Below are 21,580 nucleotides of genomic sequence, written 5' to 3'. Positions count from 1 at the left end.
TACAATTTTTTTTATATTCAAAGTGTGAATTTGTATCTGTGCCTATTTTTCAGTGCAAAACAAAATCAAAAGTGCTATAAGTGTATAGGGGTTGAGAAGATCTGATTTTAAAATCCACGCACTGATTTTAAATTCATTTTCAAGAGCACTGTCCCAAATGTTGGTTGTGTTATAATGGCAGCCATTAGCAGCGACATTTAGCGCAAAAATACGTTAAAATAGCAAACAAATATATCTTAACGAAACAGTTATTAAATCACAGTGCAAGTTCCAATACTTTTTTTAAGTTCTGCGACGCTTAAAATTTGTGATACTTTTTAAAAAGTTTTAACGCTCTTTAATTTAAAAAAATAAATTTCATATACTGAAAAATGGTTGTTGCGTGTTTGATTGAATTTGACAACAATCCGTTGTGCACCTATTTTTCCGGTCAAATTGTAACGGGAAAAATCACGTTACAAGCCGACAAACCAAAACAAGTGAAATGTGAGCAAATTGGGTACTTCTATAAAATAAAACTGACATTGTAGGGGAAAGCAAAGAGGTACAGTGCTGTGATAGACAAATTCAAACACTTCATAGCTTTTAGAGATTGATTTTTATAGAAATAGAAAAGGAGCGGCGAAAATTCCTTTCAACATACCTCGATTGGAAAACCAATTCAAAACTTCGGTTATCTCGGTCCTTTCAAATGCGCATGGCATCTTTTAAGAAGAGGGTCTGGTTTTCTTACAAACAGAGAGAGAGTCTGACATTACACACATTTTCGCATACTCAATAACTAATCACCCGCTTTACCTGTTTCCTAGAATTATAGTATGAAAGGAATACATTTACATATATAAAATCAAGATAAGATAACACAAGTAAGAAAAAACACTTATACTAAGTCGTTATGACTCATTGTTTTTAAATAAATAAAAATTTCATAAGAATACGTTCTTATCTTCTAAAAATAAAACACATTACACATCGTCAACACCTTGGTCACTCCTCATTAGCAGGACAAGGGACAATATGTCCTTTGGTGACAGTCGGTATGACGTTGTTGAAAGTCAGTAGGCCAAAAAACTGCGGTCCCTGAAGGGATTCAAGGGGTTGTGTAGCGCAATATATAGCTTCTCCAACCCAATTATTGTTGTGTAGCGCAATATATAGCTCCTCCAACCCAATTATCAACCTCACCTTCGAGCGGCGAATCCCGTTTCACTAACAGACGAGGCTCCGGCGACCCCAAGCTCCTCATGGAACTTGGCGGTGGGGAGGGAGGGATGGCCTGAAGGTTTAATGTGGCCATATAAATCGTTCCCGAGATGGTCGGGCCAGCACCTTAATGGTGCTGTATTACCGGAGCGTATCGGATCTGTATCCGACAAAAGACCATCACATCGATAACACTCCCCAAAGCCTTCGGGGAGTAACCTAATCGCTACAACAACAACAACAAGGGCACTTTGACCATATTCAAGGACAAGAAGTTTAAGGACTACTCACCGCTCATTGCCCAACAACCATATATCTATCTTAAGTGCCATAAGGAAATGGACTCGCCGCAGAGAAGTTTTCAGAACGTTGCGGAATCAATATAGATTTCACTTTTTTCTGAAGAATATCCTACAGTTTCGGTTTTCACTTCCCTTTTAGCGCTTATAAATAACCGCTGTAACCTTGATAGGTAACAAGTGACGCGTTATCCCTGTTTCGTGATAACTGTAGCTAATTGCAACCACCAAGGGAGGTCAAGTCTTCTTCTTAACCCCCTCATCTTCTCTCGACACCGTCCATGATTCCGAGCCATACAAAAGGACAGGCATGGTATATAGCGTTGGTTTTGTTGTTGTTGTTTTGGTAGTGATAAAGAAACTCTACGAAGGTTTTGTGGAGTGCTATCGATCTGTATGATCCTTCTAGAAGATTCCACACCCACATAACCTCGCCCGTAGACAATTGAGTTGCGGAAGCTGGGAAGCTATAAAGCTCTCTATTGCACTAATCAAACTTTCGAATCCCGTACTTCTTGTGCATGGAGAGATAATAGGCGAATCCCAATATTCGATAAATCCATCGCCGCCCAGCGCTATACAAATGGAACACACTTGTTGTTCCCTGAGAATTTTGTTCGAATGTTGACATGGTCTTAGTTGTCTTTTCGACGCCTCTTTACCTCGCTACGCGTCATTTATACAACGAGGGCCAACGTATTATCTGATTGCAAGGCAGAGGATTTTTCGCTGAGGAGCTTCTCATGGCAGAAGTACACAAATCTTAGCCGAGGGACAGCTCCACTTAAAACTCTACTTCACGCTACTTTCACACCATGACAGGCGCTTTTTCATAAACTATCCCATTTGCCGTTCTTCTCATTATTTGGGTTGACTTTTTGCAAATGCTGATCAACGTTCCTACTCATGTCTACTATACGGACCCCAGTGAGTCATGCGTGCAGAGAAAGACCGAGCGAAAAAACCGAGCCAATGCAACCTATATAATGACGAGGGACCCATAGCATGCGTTGAGCTGAGCCAGCATTTTAACAGAACTACTTAGGTGGCAGAACTTCCAGTTTAAAACTCAAACCAATCAAAGCCAGGTTCTTATCCCTGTAAAAGTTATATAATTCCATTCAATCATGGTAAATGCTGCTGAAACACACAGTGTGCTTCCACCTTTGAGTAGAATGGCTCAGGGCTGCGAGTTTAACCGAGATGTCCTCTATAGGTATGCCATTGTCAATGAAAGTAGGGAACCCTCTAGCAGAATGTGCCGTAAAGTCGCCTTAAGGCTGTTAGTAGCTCTTGAGTCGGAGTCCGGCATCAATTATGGTACCCAAGCCAAGAACCGTTACCACACAGGTCAGAAGGACGTCAAGTGTCCACTCAGTGATCAGGTATGCGGCTGCATCTAAACGACCTACTATAGTTATAACATTTTTTACCGATCCCACTTTCTTTTTATTTTCTTATGTACAGCAGCGAACAATAAAAAAGCAGTGGACATTTTTTATCATATTTCGTCAATTATTTTGTTGGTATGAAGAATATTTAAGTCAAACTTCTAATTTTCATTGAGACCTTTCAGAATTTTCTTGAGTATGCAGTTGTGTAACCCAATCAGATTTAGACCATTAAAGTACAAGTTTTAGTATCTCAAAATTCAAATTGGTTTTTTGGCAATTTTTTTCCAAATAGTGTTTCAGATTTTTTCCATATAAAAAATAAAACTTTCTGCACTTTGTTAGAAAAGAAAATCTGAAACACCCTTCGGAAAAAAGTTGTCAATATTCAATGCGAATATGAAGGGACCAATCACTTCAACTTTGTTAGACTAAAATTGATTGGGCTGTAAAAGTGCATGTTCAAAAAATCCTGAATACTCTAAATAAAAAGTTAGACATTTTTGTAAAATGTTTCCGAATTTTCAAAAAAGGTATTTGAGATTGCTTTCCAGAGTTTCAGTTTTAAAATTCATAGAAGTTTGTTCTTAAGTAATAAAAAACATTTAATTAACATATTTTTATATAAGTAGCCACTTCTATTTTATTGTTCGCTGCTGTATATCTGGGAAGCATTAATTAAGTAAGTTATTTGAAATGATATCATTTAAGGTATTCGCTTAGAAATCGATGGCTTTGCTCATACTAACTGGACAGAGAGTAGCGGAGTTGGTGAAAATAACACAACGGAGCATTATGGTGGACATGAAGATTATATAAAATCAGAAATTTGTCTCCTGGGATGTGAACAAGGTTGGTAAAATATATCTAAATGTCGAGGAGAGGGAATTTTTGCCAATTGTAAAAATCTATTAAAATGATTTAAAAATGGACCTTTGGCGAACCACGTGAACTTAACACTATATAGTTTGTAATCCTTTTAGATCAGACAACCCAGATTATGCCCGGAATACACACATACACCTTCGCTAGCCATTTACCGCACAATTGTCCTACATCCTTCGAAGGGCAATACGGTCACATAAGGTATGTGGTAAAAGTTGTACTTATACGTCCATGGAAATGGAACCAGACTTATACAAAGGGATTTACAGTGCTGAAAGTGTTGGATTTGAATTACGAAAGTCCAGTCTTGAAGGTATTGAATAATAATTTTAAAACTAAAAAAGAGAATTATTAAACCATAATTTTTCTAAAAAGTTCCCCTGTCAAGCAGAGGCAGAGAAATCCTTTTGCTGTGGTCCCTGCAAAAGTCAACCACTTCATATGCAAGTATCCATGCCACAAGCTGGCTATGTTCCCGGTCAAACCATAGCAGTCAGTGTGCTGATTTCAAATGAAACCAACAAAAAAATTACAGAAATTCTAGTTGAACTTGTAATGCGCGTTACCAATTTTAGTCCACCATCATCAATAGATAAACAAGTAGAACGTATTGTTGTAACGAAAACCCAAGGTGATGGCATACCGACGCATTGCAAGAAGTTACTTAATTATCCACTCATTGTGCCAGCAACACCACCGACTTGTTTAAATCTGTGCAAAATTATACAAATTGCTTATTTTGTAGAGGTAACACTAAAAGTGAAGGGTTTGCATTTACGTCATATCGTCAGTGCACCGGTCACCGTGGGTAATGTACCGCTAATGCGCGTAATACAAGAACAGCCCACTTCGAAGCACAGTTTTAATTTAGCTCCACCACCCTTTGACAAAGGTGGTAAGGAAAGTGAGTTTTCAAAAGATGGGACAGGTACTCGAACGCATACTGAAAGCGCAGAAGTATTCAAAGTTAATGGCATGCAAAGCAGAAATATCGGAGGTAATGTTTTGGAAACGAAAACGTTGAAAAATACAGTGGAATCTTCTAATAATATGATGGAGTCTGCAGCACCTCCCAGCCCCTGGGCGAAATATACTAATATACGTAAGTATTAACAAATATCAAGTTACATAACTCTAAATCGAACAAATGTCTTTTTTTCGAAATGATCCGGAACTAAGATCCGATATGCGCCTAGTTGTAGAAAAAAGGGCGTGAGTACCAAGTACTCTTGAAGTTCCAAGTGTAAACATACAGGTGTACATCCAGAAAACTCATATCACTAAGTGTACTAGATCTCAGGCTCACAGGCTGAGATTATACCACCACAGAGGTGACTTTCCCCAAACAAAAAATTTTGGGTTTTTTTGAGAAAAGCTTCGTCCGCTTCTTGTCGGTTACAGCCGATATCAAGTAATTGTTTTATTATCGATACCGAAATATTATCCTCGAGTTACTGGTTTGTTATTGGCTTGGTATTGCAGAGTTCACGTTTTTTGTATCGGTTTCTTATCGGCATATTATCGACAAACATTTAGTCGTCAATAACAAATAAGTAACACATCAATGACAAATTGGTAACACTCCGATAAGAAATATATACCTTTTCTATAATCAGTCGATAACTTTTTGATGACAAAGCGGTCAGCTTTTCGATAACTTAGCGATACTTTTTCGATGACAAATCGAAAACGCGTCGGTAGCAAATTTGCAAAACTCCGAAAATGATAACTTTTTAATAAAAAATCGATATTTTTTCGATAATAAATCGAAACATTTCAATAACTTCGGATAACAAGTTTATAGCTTGTTGTTAACGAAGCGATAACTTTTCGATAAAAAGCATTAACTTTTCGATAGCAGAGCGACATCACGACAATAGCAAACATTCCGATAAGAAAGTGTAACTTTTCGACAAATAGGCTGCAAAATCGCGACAGTAAATCGATAACTTTGCGATAACACATATATACATTTTTATAACAAATCGTTAACTTTTCGATAAGATATTGATATTTTTTGAATAACACGCCGATAACAAACTGGTAACACTCTTATAACAAATCGATTGGTCAGGAAGAGGTTGGAATATAACGAAAAGGCTGATGAGATGGTAAGTGGTAGTGCAGCACTCGTTGAATATACGATGGTCGTTACAATCAGATCAAGCGGTAAAGACGTGGATTGAATCGCGGGGCTTCAAAAGATAATATGGAACTGTTACGACGTTAGATTAATTTAGTTGCTCTTGTGACTTAAGAGAAAATACTGGAGGTTTATTTTGGGCATACCAACAGGGGTCTGCCCTCCATCGTCTCTTGTTTATCAATTAGATTTCATCAGTAATAGCAGATGAAGGAAGTGCGAGCTGCTGGAAGATACGGTCGAGTACGACCTAAATCGAGCTGACAGCAATTTTTGAAAAAGTGAACATTTCGACCGCCCTAAGGTCTGCTGCTAAAATTGTTTTCATAATTCATTATAACTTGTACTTTATTCGTCATATGTATATAATTTTGAGTATATAATATGGTCATATAATTGGGAATCAAAAGAATTCTGGAAAGGTGACCCTTCCTCCCTTTGCCGGGACTATCTCCAATTAATTTCGGGATGGCTTTGTATGACCAGTTCAGAGAAGTGGTAGGATTATTTCCTAATCATTTCGTAATTTTTACATCAGATTTCTGAATCTTCTTGGTTTTTGGGTAATTGCAGTGTTGTTTGTCTCAGAAAGATTTGGAGACTTCAGCGGAAACATTTTAACTTTTTTGGTGTTGTTGCGGGAGTGCTATTTCCGTAGTCCATTGTTAGACAAATCGGTTTCAGCGTTCTGCCTTCTTCAGCACTATTTAATGTTCTGCATATAGCATAATATATAAATCTCGGAGTGAACAGAGTTTTAGGGGAACTTAAGTAATAATTTTATTGCTTTGACTTTCTGATATTTCTATGGTATTATTTCCGATGGCGAAGGTACTGTACATACCAATTGATTGAAGTGTCGATATTACTAATAGTTGTAATTATGTTTTGGCATCAAAAGTACCGACTGTCGCCAAATCCATTCCATTTAATTTTATCAAAAAAATTGACGAAGTAAACGCCTCCAAAAAAATTAACTAGAGAATTACTCTTATATACTTTGAAATGAAGTTTAATTTTTGTTTAGAAAAAAATCGAACATACTGATATCGTATTTCGTTAGTTTCACATCTCTACTACATATCTGTACTGCGACAAAATACTAATAATTTTTAAATATTTTTATTCTTCAACAGCACTCCCCACTTACGAGGCTGCTATGCATATGAAACCAGGAAAAATTAATGCTAATGAGCAGCATGATTATGGCGAAAATGATTTTGCGCCACGTTATCCTGTTTTTAATATACCAAGTCCAAGTATAAATGACGTTGACAGCGTTGATGGCTCCAGATTTAACGGTGATAATCCTGTGGCGGGTGTCACAGCAAAAAGTAGTACTTGGCTCTGATGGTCAATGGATCACCCAATTTTTGTTAAAAAATATATTAGTTGCTATCATTTGTAAATAAATGTTATAAACGAATTTGTGATATCCTAATTTAATTTGAACTTTACATATGAATTTATCTGGCGACCTTCATACCCACATCTTATCACACCACGAGAATACTCAAGCAAGAAAGTGTTGGATTTAAAGTTCAATGTGTTTTGATAAGAGAGCGTAACAACAATACAAAATAAAGCAATGATAGCATAAAACTTAGAAGTAAAATTACCAACTCTTCGCCTCTTTGTTTGAACAGCTCGGCAGGTAGTCCTTTATTACCCGGCTTAGGTTTTTAACTAATGTGATCGTCTTTCCTTAGATCCATTGACTGGGATATTAACCGGAAAATATCCCTTATAAACGATTGCTTATTTGGATATTTCACACACACGGGGATAGAAATACATACATATTTCAAAAGCATCTATATTCTATTTTTGTTTGAGTATATACTACTTCACCATATTAGAGATATGATTTTTCTTGGGGTAGAATCTTAGATAGTAAAAAGTAAATATAGATACTAGGCCGGGTCGATTTGTGGGGAGGCAAAAAAATCGCCCATTGCTCTGTGAAAATCATATTCTAGGGATCAAAATAAGAAACTTTGCCGAAGGAACCATACCTCTAAAACGAATTCTGATGTCCCCCCTTTGGGTCGTAGGGGCAAATTTTGAAATATCCCACTTTGAAATGCCTATGTTTTTCTTTTTGGAGTTTATTTTTCTATTTAGAAATTTATTTATTCAGAACATATGTAAATGAAGAAGTGAATTTAACTTAGTAATAGAAAAGAAATTAAAAAAAATTATTAGAAATTAGCGTTTTTTCAACCCCCTTTTAAAACCAAGGCATCACTGTGATGCATTTGCAAAAATTAAAAATGAATGTATCACTGTGACACAATTGCAGATCGTAAAATTGCTTGTGTTGTTTTTTTAAGCCACCACAAGACACAGCAGGTAGAATTGAAATTGACTCTACCCAAAAGTTCGACCCAAAGGGGGGAACTTCAGAATGCGCTCTAGAGGTACGGTTCCTTCGGCAAAGTTTCTTATTTTGATCCCTAGAATACGATTTTCACAGAGCAAAGAGCGATTTTTAAATCGAACCGCCCTAATACATAGCATTTACATATAACTACACATTATTCATTACCGTTCCAAAGGCAAGTGTATTTGTTGATATATTATAGATATTGATTTGCACTTGAAAATTATCAATGAAATGATAAGCAGGCAATCTCGCTCGATCGTGCGAATCGGGCTTGTTCGTTTGATTTCGTAAACTGGTCTATAAGTAAATATTTCCACCCAATAAACATTACAAACATTTTTCTGCATCCTGGGAGACAAGTAGCTGTTACTTTAGTTATTGTATGCCGTAAAGAATGAAAGGTGGAGAAAAAATACTGATTTATAAGAACATTCGGTATCTAATACATTGGGTGAATGATAAAAAGCTACACAAAAAAGCAAAGAGGAAAATGTCCTGCGCTTAGGATAGGAAAAGTTATAATGTTGAAAATAAAGTTTAGAATCATATCAGACATTTTTTTTTACACATTTTCATTATTAAGTGATGTTTAGAGTCATTAAGTACTCTGGTCAAATATAACATATTTTAGGAAAAAAATCGGGTTTCCTGGAAAAGTTTTATCGTAATACTTATAATATTTTTAACTTTTGTTTATTTTAGAAACTAAAATTGGGCTAATGATGTTTTCATATATTCAACATTTTTTCAGCTAAATTGCGGATCAAATTTGACCAATTGTAGAGAAACTTTTTTTTGTTTTTCTGGGCATTCCTTGCTTAAAATCTTAATAACGATTGACGGCTTTTTTCAACAAGTGTAATAAAATATTCTATTAAGCTAAATTTGCTTTATACTTACTTACTTTATACCATACTTTAATTACCGGGGTCAGCTTTGACCCGAAGGACTTAAATTACTTGAATTTTGAAGATCTTATAAAATAAATTTAGTAAATATACACCGAGTCCTGATAGTTTGGATCAGTAACTTTTAACAATCAGCTAAATATCAGCCTACCTTGGCATTTCTAAAAATGGTTACGAATTGGGGGTAGAAATATGACTATTTATTTTTAAACAGGGCTGTTCAAACATTTTTATATTGAAGTGCAAATCACAATACATTTACAAAATTATATGTACACTGAAACTTTTCTAAATTGAAAAAAAAAAAAAAACAAAAAAATTATTTTTAATGTTTAAAGAATTTTGATGGTCCCCTAATGAATAAATTTTGAATTAAAATTTTTCTCAGTGCTACAATGTTTTTGAAAAATTGTTTGTTGTCAATTTGTTAGTGTAAATTTTAATAACATACCAAATTGACATGGCTTCGTATGGAAGTGCTTTTCCTTTGCACTTCCATATGAAATTCAGACATTTTCATATGAATCGAATTTATAAGTGAGGACATACGACATACAATTTTTTTTATATTCAAAATGTGAATTTGTATCTGAGCCTATTTTTCAGGGCAAAACAAAATCAAAAGTGCTGTAAGTGTATAGGGGTTGAAAAGATCTGATTTTAAACTCCGCGCACTGATTTAAAATTAATTTTCAAGAGCACTGCCCCAAATGTTGGTTGTGTTATAATGGCAGCCATTAGCAGCGACATTTAGCGCAAAAATACGTTAAAATAGCAAACAAATATATCTTAACGAAACAGTTATTAAATCACAGTGCAAGTTCCAATACTTTTTTTAAGTTCTGCGACGTTTAAAATTTGAGATACTTTTTAAAAAGTTTTAACACTCTTTAATTTAAGAAAATAAATTTTGTATACTGAAAAATGGTTGTTGCGTGTTTAATTGAATTTGACAACAATCCGTTGTGCACCTATTTTTCCGGTCAAATTGTAACGGAAAAATCACGTTACAAGCCGACAAACCAAAACAAGTGAAAGGTGAACAAATTGGGTACTTCTATAAAATAAAACTGGCATTGTAGGGGAAAGCAAAGAGGTACAGTGCTGTGATAGACAAATTCAAACACTTCATAGCTTTTAGAGATTGATTTTTATAGAATTTGACAAGGAGCGGCGAAAATTCCTTTCAACATACCTCGATTGAAAAACCAATTCAAAACTTAGGTTATCTCGGTCCTTTCAAATGCGCACGACATCTTTTAAGAAGAGGGTCCGGTTTTCTCATAAACAGAGATACAGTGTGACATTACACACATTTTCGCATACTCAATAACTAATCACACGCTTTACCTGCTTCCTAGAATTATAGTATGAAAGGGACACATTTACATATATAAAATCAAGATAAGATACCACAAGTACGAAAAAACACTTATACTAAGTCGTTATGACTAATTGTTTTTAAATAAATAAAAATTTCATAAGAATACGTTCTTATCATCTAAAAATGAAACACCTGATTAGCATGACAAGAGACAATTCGTCCTTTGGTGACAGTAGGTATGACGTTGTTGAAAGTCAGTAGGCCCAAAAACTGCGGTCGCTGAAGGGCACTTTGACCATATTCAAGGACAAGAAGTTTAAGGACTACTCACCGCTCATTGCCCAACAACCATATACCTATCTTAAGTGCCATAAGTAAACGGACTCGCCGGAGAGAAGTTTTCAGAACGTTGCAGAATCAATATAGATTTCACTTTTTTTCTGAAGCATATCATACAGTTTCGCTTTTCTCTTCCCTCTTATAAATAACCGCTGTAACCTTGATAGGTAACAAGTGACGCGTTATCCCTGTTTCGTGATAACTGTAGCTAATTGCAAGCACCAAGGGAGGTCAAGTCTTCTTCTCAACCCCCTCATCTTGCCTCCACACCGCCATGATTCCTAGCCATACATAAGGACAGGCATGATATATAGCGTTGTTTTTGTTGTTGTTGTTTTTGTTGTTGTTGTTTTTGTTGTTGTTACTTTTGTAGTGATAAAGAAGGTTTTGTGGAGTGCTATCGATGTTTATGATCCTTTTCTGAATATAGATCCCGTAAGTTTCTAGTTATGACCACGTTGAACCTTCTAGGAGATTATTCCCCGTCATACCATAGTTCCTACTATATTACATTTTTTACCAATCCCACTTTCTTTTTATTTTCTTATGTACAGCAGCGAACAATAAAATAGCAGTGGACATTTTTTATCAAATTTCGTCAATTATTTTTTTTGTTTGTATTTCCGATATTAAATTATTATTAGTAAGCTCTTGTGAATTTTGTGTCTTAAACTATGCAACTAAATCTAAACGTGTTCGAAAAAAATCGAAAACTGAAGAATATTTAAGTCAAACTTCGAATTTTCATTGAGAGCTTTCAGAATTTTCTTGAGTATGCAGTTGTGTAACCCAATCAGATTTAGACCATCAACACACAAGTTTTAGTCTCTCAAAATTCCAATTGGTTTTTTAGCAATTTTTTTCCAAATAGTGTTTCAGATTTTTTCCATATAAAAAATAAAACTTTCGGCATTTGCTGAAAAGAAAATCTGAAACACCCTTCGGAAAAAAGTTGTCAATATTCAATGCGAATATTGAGGGACCACTTCAACTTTGTTAGACTAAAATTGATTGGGCTGCAAAACTGCATGCTCAAAAAGTCCTGAATACTCTAAATAAAAAGTTAAACATTTTTGTAAAATTGTTTCGAATTTTCGAAAAGGGTATTTGAGATTGCTTTTCAGAGTTTCAGTTTTAAAATTCATAGAAGTTTTTTCTTAAGTAAGAAAAAACCGATTTAATTAACAAATTTTTATATAAGTAGCCACTTCTATTTTATCGTTCGCTGCTGTATATCTGGGAAGCATTAATTAAGTAAGTTATTTGAAATGATATCATTTAAGGTATTCGCTTAGAAATCGATGGCTTTGCTCATACTAACTGGACAGAGAGTAGCGGAGTTGGTGAAAATAACACAACGGAGCATTATGGTGGACATGAAGATTATATAAAATCAGAAATTTGTCTCCTGGGCTGTGAACAAGGTTTGTAAAATATTTCTAAATGTCGAGTAAAGGAAATTTTTACCCCTGGTAAAACTGTATTAAAATGATTGAAAAATCGCCCTTTGGCGAACCCCAACAATTTAACACTAAATAGTTGTCAATCCTTTTAGATCAGACAACGCAGATTATGCCCGGAATACACACATACACCTTCGCTAGCCATTTACCGCACAATTGTCCTACATCTTTCGAAGGACAATACGGTCACATAAGATATATGGTAAAAGTTGTACTTATACGTCCATGGAAATGGAACCAGACTTATATAAGTGCTGAAGGTGTTGGATTTGAATTATGAAAGTCCAGTCTTGAGGGTGAGTACAAAAATGAATAATAACTTTAAAAATAAAAAAATATAATTAAACCATAATTTTTTTTAAAAAGTTCCCCTGTCAATCAGAGAAAACCTTTTGCTGTGGCCCATGCAAAAGTCAACCACTTCATATGCAAGTTTCCCTGCCACAAGCTGGCTATGTTCCCGGCCAAACCATAGCAGTCGTGAGTACCAGGTACTCTTGAAGTTCCAAGTGTAAACATACAGGTGTACATCCAGAAAACTCATATCTCTAAGTGTACTAGATCTCAGGCTCACAGGCTGAGATTATACCACCACAGAGGTGACTTTCCACAAACAAAAAATTTTTGGTTTTTTGTGAAGAGCTTCGTCCGCTTCTTATCGGTTACAGCCGATATCAAATAATTGTTTTATTATCGATACCGAATTATTATCGTCGAGTTATTGGGTTGTTATTGTCTTGGTATCGCCGAGTTCCCGGTTTTTGTGTTGGTTTCTTATCGGCTTGTTATGGACAAACTTTTAAGTCGTCAATAAGAAATAAATAACACGTCAATGAGAAATTGGTAACATTCCGATAAGAAATTTATAACTTTCCTATAATCAGTAGATCACTTCTTGATAACAAAGCGGTCAGCTTTTCGATAACGTATGGCTACTTTTTCGATAACAAATCTAAAATTCGTCGATAGCAAATTTGTAAAACTCCGAAAAGAAAATGATAACTTTTCAATAAAAGTCGATATTTTTTCGATAATAAGTCGAAATATTTCAATAACTTCGGATAACAAGTTTATAGGTTGTTGGTAACGAAGCGATAACTTTTCGATAAAAAACCATTAACTTTTCGATAGCTGAGCGACATCACGCCAATAGCAAACACTCCGATAAGAAAGTGTAACTTTTCGATAAATAGTCTATAAATTCTCTACAGTAAATCGATAACTTTGCGATACGATATGATACTGACCATTTTTGAATAACACGCCGATAACAAACTGGTAACACTCTTATAACAAATCGTTCGGTAATAAGAGGTTGGAATATAACGAAAAGGCTGATGATCTGGCAAGTGATAGCGCAGCACTCGATGAACATACGAAGGTCGTTACAATCAGATTGGGAGAAATTGCAAGCCGACAGTTGTATATGATCAATCAAGCGGTAAAGACGTGGATTGAAGTGCTGAAATTTTTATGACATTACTTTTTTCAACTTTTACGACTTTAGATAAACTGAGTTGCTCTTGTCACTCAAACGAGGATCACTGGAAACCTCCTGGGCGTAATGGTAGGGTTCTGCCTTCCAGCTCTTATTTATTAATTAGATCTCATCAGTAAGAGCAGTTGTAGGAAATGCGCTCTGCAGAAAGAAACGTTATGTGATCGAGATCTGTGGTTGCGAGATTCATGGTCCGACAAAGTTTTCAGATCTAAGCTGAGATCTAGAAAATTCTAGTTGGAGATTTCCATTTGGCCGCCATACAAATTCTTCTAGCACTATAGACACATTCAATCTATACGAGGTTTTTATTAGCCAGCTTCCCTTTTACGGAATAATACTCCCTTAAAAAGTTCCTGTATATTGTTACAGCTATGAGTCTTTTTGATAAAGACCCTTGCTGTATGGTCTACATATTTGATATAAAAAAAGCTGAAAGCAATTTTGAAAAAGTGGGCATTTCGACCTCCCTAAAGTCCTCTGCTAGAACTATTTCCATAAGTTATTATATTGTCACGGATATTAGAATCCCTAAGCTATACCATCACTAAGGCGATGCTAAGCGATGTTCACGTCAATAATCAAATCATGTATACACATATATAAGGCAGCCGAGAGATGTCACACACAGATGCATTTACTTATACGCCTATGTGTGTGCGAGAGACTGTAAACTACAAACTCACATACATCTGAGAGACGCTGAAAAGTAGAAAATTGTAAACAAGTAGAAACTATATGAGAACTATAAACACTCGAAATAGTTGGTAAGTTCTGGAAATAGAAGAGCCTAGATGTATGCAGCGTAAACTATAAAAGCGGCACAAGCGAGTAAAATGGAATTCAGTTTGATTTGAATTGTCAAGCAGTTACGAGTAAGACGATATCTAGCGAGCAATAGCACTATTATTTTGAAAGTCAGTTTCCTTTAAGATATCAGTTTGGTTATTAAGCTATTCGTTGCACAGTTTGAGTGTTATTGGAAGTATTTTAATAAAGGCCATTTTTCCGTTATTCAATATTGGAGTTATTTATTCAACAGTTTAGCGATACGATCCTAGCAAAAGGGCAAATAAGAGGATTTGCAAGTAAAAATCGTTACAATTGGTGTCAGAAGAGGAATTGTTGAATAAATTCCGAAGATTGGGAATACAACTTGGGCATGGCAAAGTTCAGTGAATTGAAGATCCAGCAACTGAAAAAGGAGTTGGAGAACCGTGGATTAAATACAACCGGCAATAAGATCGAACTTCAAGCACGGCTACGAGAGGTAATGGAGTCGCAAGGAATTGATGTGGACGAGTTTGTCTTTTATCCTGATGGGGACGAAACAACAACAAAAATTGAAGAGAACAACGAAACATCGCAGACGGTTACCAGCACAGACTTGAACATGATATTGGCTGCAATAACTGCTCAAACATCGACAGTAACATCCAAGATGGAAGCGCAAGAGGCACGTATAACAGAAATGTCATCACAAATATCCACCAACATGTCATCTCAGCTGGAATCGCAGGAGACACGCATAACATCCAAGATTGAAGCACAAGTAAGTCGTATGTCAGAAATGTCGACACAGATTACATCGAAGATTGAAGCACAAGAAACGCGTATGGCAGAAATGTCGACACAGATTACATAAAAAATGGAGACACAACTGAAAGCACAAGAGGCACGCATAACAGTACAACTCGAAGCACAAGAGGCGCGTATATCATCAAAACTCGAAGCACGTATGGACGAGAAAATAACGCAGTTTGAGGAAAAAATCGAAGCCGAGGTGGATGCTTTGAGAGGTCGTATACAAGAGTTGCAATTAAACCGCCCAGCTGTTTCAGCAAGCAATACAAAGGTAAAAACACCATCCTTTGACGGTTCTGTTCCTTTTCAGGTCTTTAAGCTACAGTTTGAGAAGACCGCAGCAGTGAACCAATGGAATGCTGAAGATAAAGTTGCAGCTCTGTTCGTGGCACTGAAAGGGCCTGCCGCGGAAATCTTACAGACCATCCCAGAGTACGAGCGGAACCACTACGAAACATTGATGAGCGCTTTAGAGAGACGTTACGGAAGCGAGCATAGGAAACAGATATTCCAAATTGAGTTGCAAAACCGCTACCAAAAAGCAAATGAGACATTGCAGGAGTTTGCTTCAGATATTGAAAGATTGGCTCATCTTGCAAATGCAGACGCACCCGTGGAATACACTGAAAGGGTAAAAATCCAGAGCTTCATAAATGGCATACGAGACGTGGAAACGAAGCGAGCTAAATACGCGAACCCAAAACTGACATTTGCTGAAACGGTATCGCATGCTCTGGTTCAGGAAACAGCGTCGCTTCTGTGTAAGCCAGTTTTCAAAGCACGCCGTGTGGAAGTAGAAAGGCCAGATTGGGTAGACACAATTTTGGAAGCACTGAAGGGATCTCAACAGAAGAATGCCGGAGTTATTAAATGTTTCAAGTGCGGCAACCCAGGTCACATTGCACGTCATTGCGATCTTGGTCCTAATAGTTCGAACAATGTGGGTGGCCGTAAACGCAAAGCTGGCGGAAATGAGCAAGAGCGTGTCGAATGTAAAGAACGGAAACTTGCCCCGGCTGTTGAATGTCCTGTGATATCTGTGTCGCAAATTGGAAGGAAATCAAGCAGTCTTACCGTCAGAGGGAATGTGGATGGTAAAGAGCGTGTACTGACTGTAGATACGGGGGCATCTCATTCCTTGATTCGATCTGATTTGGTCTACAGGAGAGTAAAGTCATTACCTGGAGCAAGGTTGCGTACGGTAACAGGCGAATATAATCAAGTCCAGGGCGAAGTGGTATGTGAGGTATTAATTGGAAAAGTCATTGTTCTACACAAATTCGTTGTGGCGGAGATCGTTGATGAAGTCATATTGGGAGTGGACTTCTTGGTTGACCATGACGTCAGGATCGATATGCGGAGAAAAATTATGCGCTATAAGAACCAGGACATACCACTTAACTTTAGTTTGGAAAAAGGGTTCAGCAGTAATCGGGTACTGGTGGAGAAGACTCGACGAAGGCCACGAAATTCAAAGGTAAAGGTTGATGGAACAAATGGGCCAAACAAATCAAAACCGAAGGTACCTGTGAGAGAAACACTGGCATTAAAAAGCCCTAACGGACGTACTGAAACGAAGAAAGAATGCAAGGGTGGTTTCAAGCCAAGGCACACTACTGTTGTGAAGCGTCGGAACGATACTGATTATGCAAAGGAAATCCGTCCAGCGCAAGCTCTGCGAAGTAGTTCTTCATTGGTCAAGCAACAGAGTGCGAGGAAGCGATTCAGGATAATGAGTAGTAAGATGAAACACAGGAAGGAAAATAATTCGAAAGGTTTCTTGGCGGGAGATTTGGTACTGTTATACAACCCTCAACGGCGGAAAGGTGTTCCATCCAAATTTCGGTGCAGTGGGGAAGGCCCGTACAAGGTTGTGAAGAAGATCAGTGATACTATCTACCGCATACAAAGCATTGAGAAACCACGGAGTAGAAGAGTGGTACATTTGGCGATGCTAGCAGCGTTTAGATCGAGAGATTTGTCTGATCGGGACGATCAGACTTAGGTGGAGGGCAGTGTCACGGATATTAGAATCCCTAAGCTATACCATCACTAAGGCGATGCTAAGCGATGTTCACGTCAATAATCAAATCATGTATACACATATATAAGGCAGCCGAGAGATGTCACACACAGATGCATTTACTTATACGCCTATGTGTGTGCGAGAGACTGTAAACTACAAACTCACATACATCTGAGAGACGCTGAAAAGTAGAAAATTGTAAACAAGTAGAAACTATATGAGAACTATAAACACTCGAAATAGTTGGTAAGTTCTGGAAATAGAAGAGCCTAGATGTATGCAGCGTAAACTATAAAAGCGGCACAAGCGAGTAAAATGGAATTCAGTTTGATTTGAATTGTCAAGCAGTTACGAGTAAGACGATATCTAGCGAGCAATAGCACTATTATTTTGAAAGTCAGTTTCCTTTAAGATATCAGTTTGGTTATTAAGCTATTCGTTGCACAGTTTGAGTGTTATTGGAAGTATTTTAATAAAGGCCATTTTTCCGTTATTCAATATTGGAGTTATTTATTCAACAGTTTAGCGATACGATCCTAGCAAAAGGGCAAATAAGAGGATTTGCAAGTAAAAATCGTTACAATATTATTAGGTATAAACGGGGGTCTAAGCAACTCTGGTAAAGTGTTAATTTCGGTTTTTTGTACCATTTCAGGAGAGTGTCAGGATCATTTCTGAACCATTTCGTGACTTTTTACATAACATTTCTGAACTTTCTAGAATAATTTCAAACCTCTTTTCGCATCACTTCGGGAATGTTTCTGAACTATTTAGAGGTTGTTGCGGAACGAATTTCGTATTCCATATGGGTTAGAAAAATATCGAACATATTGATATTGCATATCGTTAGTTTCACATCTCTGTACATACATATCTTTCCTGCAACCAAGTACCGATAATTTTTAAATATTTTTATTCTTCAACAGCGCTCCCAAGTTACGAGGCCAGGAAAAATTAATGCTAACGAACAGCATGATTATGGCGAAACTGATTTTGCACCACGTTATCCTGTTTTTAATATACCAAGTCCAAGTATAAATGACGTTGACAGTGTTGATGGCTCCAGATTTAACGGTGATAATCCTGTGGCGGCTGTCACAGCAAAAAGTAGTACTTGGCTCTGAGGATTACTGGAACACCCAATTTTTGTTCAAAAAAATAGTAATTGCTATTATTTGTAAATAAATGATATTCAAATTTAATTTGAACTTGACATATGAAATTATTTGACGACCTTCATACCCTCATCTTATCACACCACGAGAATACTCAAGCAAGAAAGTGTTGGATTTAAAGTTCAATGTGTTTTGATAAGAGTGCGTAACAACAACACAAAATAAAGTAATGATAGCATAAAACTTAGAAGTAAAATTAGCTCATTTTGTATTTCATTTCCGCAGCATTTCAGCATTGATTCTCTCGTTTCCACACCCTTCGAGACCTTGCGTATGCACGTCATATCAAAACCTCGCTATTTGCTTATCTGGTCTATAATGGTATTTTCAGCATTATGGTTAGAGTGCTTAGTTTATGTGCGTGGCAGTCTTGGTTCAAATTCTATAAAGAAGTACTTTTCAAAGGCGCTTGTCTGTAGAAGTCAAATTCTGTCTCTAAAAACTTTTCACTTCAAAGCTTTGTTTGACTGTTCTTGTTGTTATTGTTATAGTAGCAATGCTTTTCCCCGTTTAATAGGCCAGTACGGGAGTTAACCCATTTGTTAATAGTTTTCATGTTCGGTAACCAGAAAGATTTTGGTATTCAAGGGGTTGAAAAACGCAGAAGGTTTAATTTGGTCATGCTAATCGTTCCCGAGATCTTCGGGCTAGTACCTTAATGGTGCTTTGTTACCGGAAAGTACCGGAGTTATAGCCGTCTAGAGACCATCAACATCGATAACACTCCCCAAACCCTGAGGGTAGTGTCGTTATTGTTAAAGCAACAATAACAGGAATAACCACTTTTTATCTACATATATGCGTTAAACTTTGGTCAGGTATTGTCACCAATTTATGGAAAATTATTTTAAGACTCTCGACGGCTTTAGCAGAAATCCTATTGTTCTTCCATTTAAACTAATAATAAAGATCATCTCGTTAGCCTGTTGACGACAAATCGCAACACAAAAAATTTGTGAATTCCACCAAAAGCCACTCAAGAATTTAAATATTCCAACGAAAGTCCACGAAAACTAGCAGCTCAGCATGTCCGATTGAATTTGGACCAAGGCTATCCACAGAGACGATAGCTTTCCTTCCGGCATTGGTTGCAAAAGCGGCTTAGTTAGCATAATTGACATGCCGTAACAGAACAAAGGAGTTCAAGGGGTGCCCGTTTTCAAGCAGAAACTGCCACTTCCGCATTTCATTTCGCTCTTCAACGTTGACAATGTTCACCTCGCTGATCAAATTTTGTTCGTGAGCCATAAGAGACAATCCGCAGCAATACAGAGTGAGGATTTCTGCTAAAATTTTGAGGCCTAGTGAGTATTTCTGAGCTTTTTTATCTGCATAAAGAGTCGGAAAAGTTGCCATTATTTGTCGTATGCATAAGCAATTACAGTATTCTTCTTCTTCTTGCAGCGATGAAGACATTCCCCGAAAATTTTGGGGGTGATACCAATGTTGGTGGAACTTTTTGGGACATAGATCCATTATGTTCCTGTAACAAGCACCAAAAAGGTACTAGCCCGACCATCTATGAAACGGTTTACTACGATCAACTTTTTAGGTCTTCCTGCCTACTACCCCGTAGTTCCATGAGGAACTGGGGGTCTCCAGAACTTCGCCTGGCAAATATCTGTATGTCTATTCATATTTGTAATAGAATTCGACTCGGGTAGGTGGGTTGGCTCTTAGGAACCAGTAAAGCTATTAAGCTTCGTATTGTGCTTAGCAACCCCTTGAATCCCAGATTTCGATTACAGTAGCGCCTACTAATATAGAAAGACGAAGATATAATTTTTCCCTTATCTCATAAATGTTAACCTAACATTCAGATTATTTGCAGTTCACCTTCTTGCACTTGTCGGAAAAGATTGGCTCTATGTGTGGCTAGGAAGAGGTTACCATTTTTGACTGTTTTCCTGTCAGTATTCATACTCAGAAAAGCCAGGGGGAACAGTGATTCGGGCATTTTTCGGATGCTAAAAAACTTTGTCGCCACAAGCGTTTGATACATTTCCATTATGTTTTGCCGCGTTTGGCAAGGCCTTCATGGATGACCGTCTAGTCTCTGAATCAAGTCCGCTTAAAGGTGGTCTTGTCGACTTATTTGTCGCGAAATATCAAGTTCTCTTGCTGGGGCTTTAGCTTCGGCCGGGAACCAACCAAATTATGAAGTAATATTAAGCCGATGAAGTAGTTGAGTATGTTCTGTGCTTTCAAGGAATTGGATAATATTGTGACGAATATTAGCATCACTAAGCTGCTACTAAATAAATGCACAACAAAAATAAAGCAGCCACTCTTATGTAGAAGGCGACGAAGAGATATCTCGCACATACAAATATGTATATCAGCCGAAGTAGTTACTCACACATACACACGCACGGCTACAAACTACAAATATACATGTATATAGCTGGTAACCAAGCATGAAGTTCGCGAAATTACTATACCTTAGGAGAAATTGGTGAACGAGGAAACCGATAGTATAAAAGCAGCGCAAGCTGAGTTTTAACTAATCAGTTTTAATTTAAGCACGCTATTAGTTGTGAAGTATAATTGTGAAGTACTACTCCCAAAGTAATCTAAATAAATTCCAGTTTGCAAAACTGAATATTGGAGTGATTCATTCAACAGTTTAGCGATTAGAACGCTGGCAAAAGGTGCATAAAAATCGGGCTTTTTCAAAATTCGTTACAATATAATGCAGGAGATACATGGAAAGGAGTTCGACTGTGTTAAATATATCCTTTACGGGCAAACGTAGTAGAACCAAATTTTTTGCCAGAGGTTTGTCTCGAACCCTTCTGGATTACGAGAGTATAGAGCAGTCTAGTTCAAGGAGGTGATCCTAGGCTTCTGAATGCCGTGGGAGCTCATATGAAATTGAAAAAGAGAGATCAACTACATAGCTCAGCTCCTCGGCAAGTTTGAGTCCTCTTGTCGGTAATTCTGAAAATTGACAACG

The 21,580-nt window shown here is 37.0% G+C and overlaps 1 protein-coding gene and 1 long non-coding RNA gene across 3 annotated transcripts; both read left to right on the top strand.

Moving 5' to 3' along the window:
• The first annotated feature begins 223 nt into the window (after positions 1–223).
• LOC137250230 (arrestin domain-containing protein 17-like) lies at positions 224–7,343 on the top strand. The gene is made up of 5 exons (XM_067782677.1): positions 224–486; positions 3,605–3,745; positions 3,877–4,091; positions 4,154–4,880; positions 7,058–7,343. Exons 1-5 carry the CDS (start codon positions 372–374, stop codon positions 7,270–7,272), a joined length of 1,413 nt encoding a protein of 470 aa, XP_067638778.1. The 5' UTR covers positions 224–371; the 3' UTR covers positions 7,273–7,343.
• A 2,567-nt stretch (positions 7,344–9,910) lies between these two features.
• Positions 9,911–12,631, top strand: LOC137250147 (uncharacterized). 2 transcript variants are annotated; one of them, XR_010952784.1, is made up of 3 exons: positions 9,911–10,253; positions 12,162–12,302; positions 12,434–12,631. It is a non-coding gene; the product is annotated as an uncharacterized lncRNA (long non-coding RNA). The 2 variants fall into 2 exon arrangements; XR_010952785.1 differs by having other exon boundaries at positions 9,911–10,311.
• The last annotated feature ends 8,949 nt before the right edge of the window (positions 12,632–21,580 follow it).

This window comes from Eurosta solidaginis, chromosome 1 (genome assembly GCF_040869045.1).
Source record: "Eurosta solidaginis isolate ZX-2024a chromosome 1, ASM4086904v1, whole genome shotgun sequence".
In the NCBI taxonomy this organism is placed as follows: domain Eukaryota; kingdom Metazoa; phylum Arthropoda; class Insecta; order Diptera; family Tephritidae; genus Eurosta; species Eurosta solidaginis.
The sequence above is the reverse complement of the archived record's forward strand: the minus strand, read 5'-3'. Positions and strand labels throughout refer to the sequence as shown.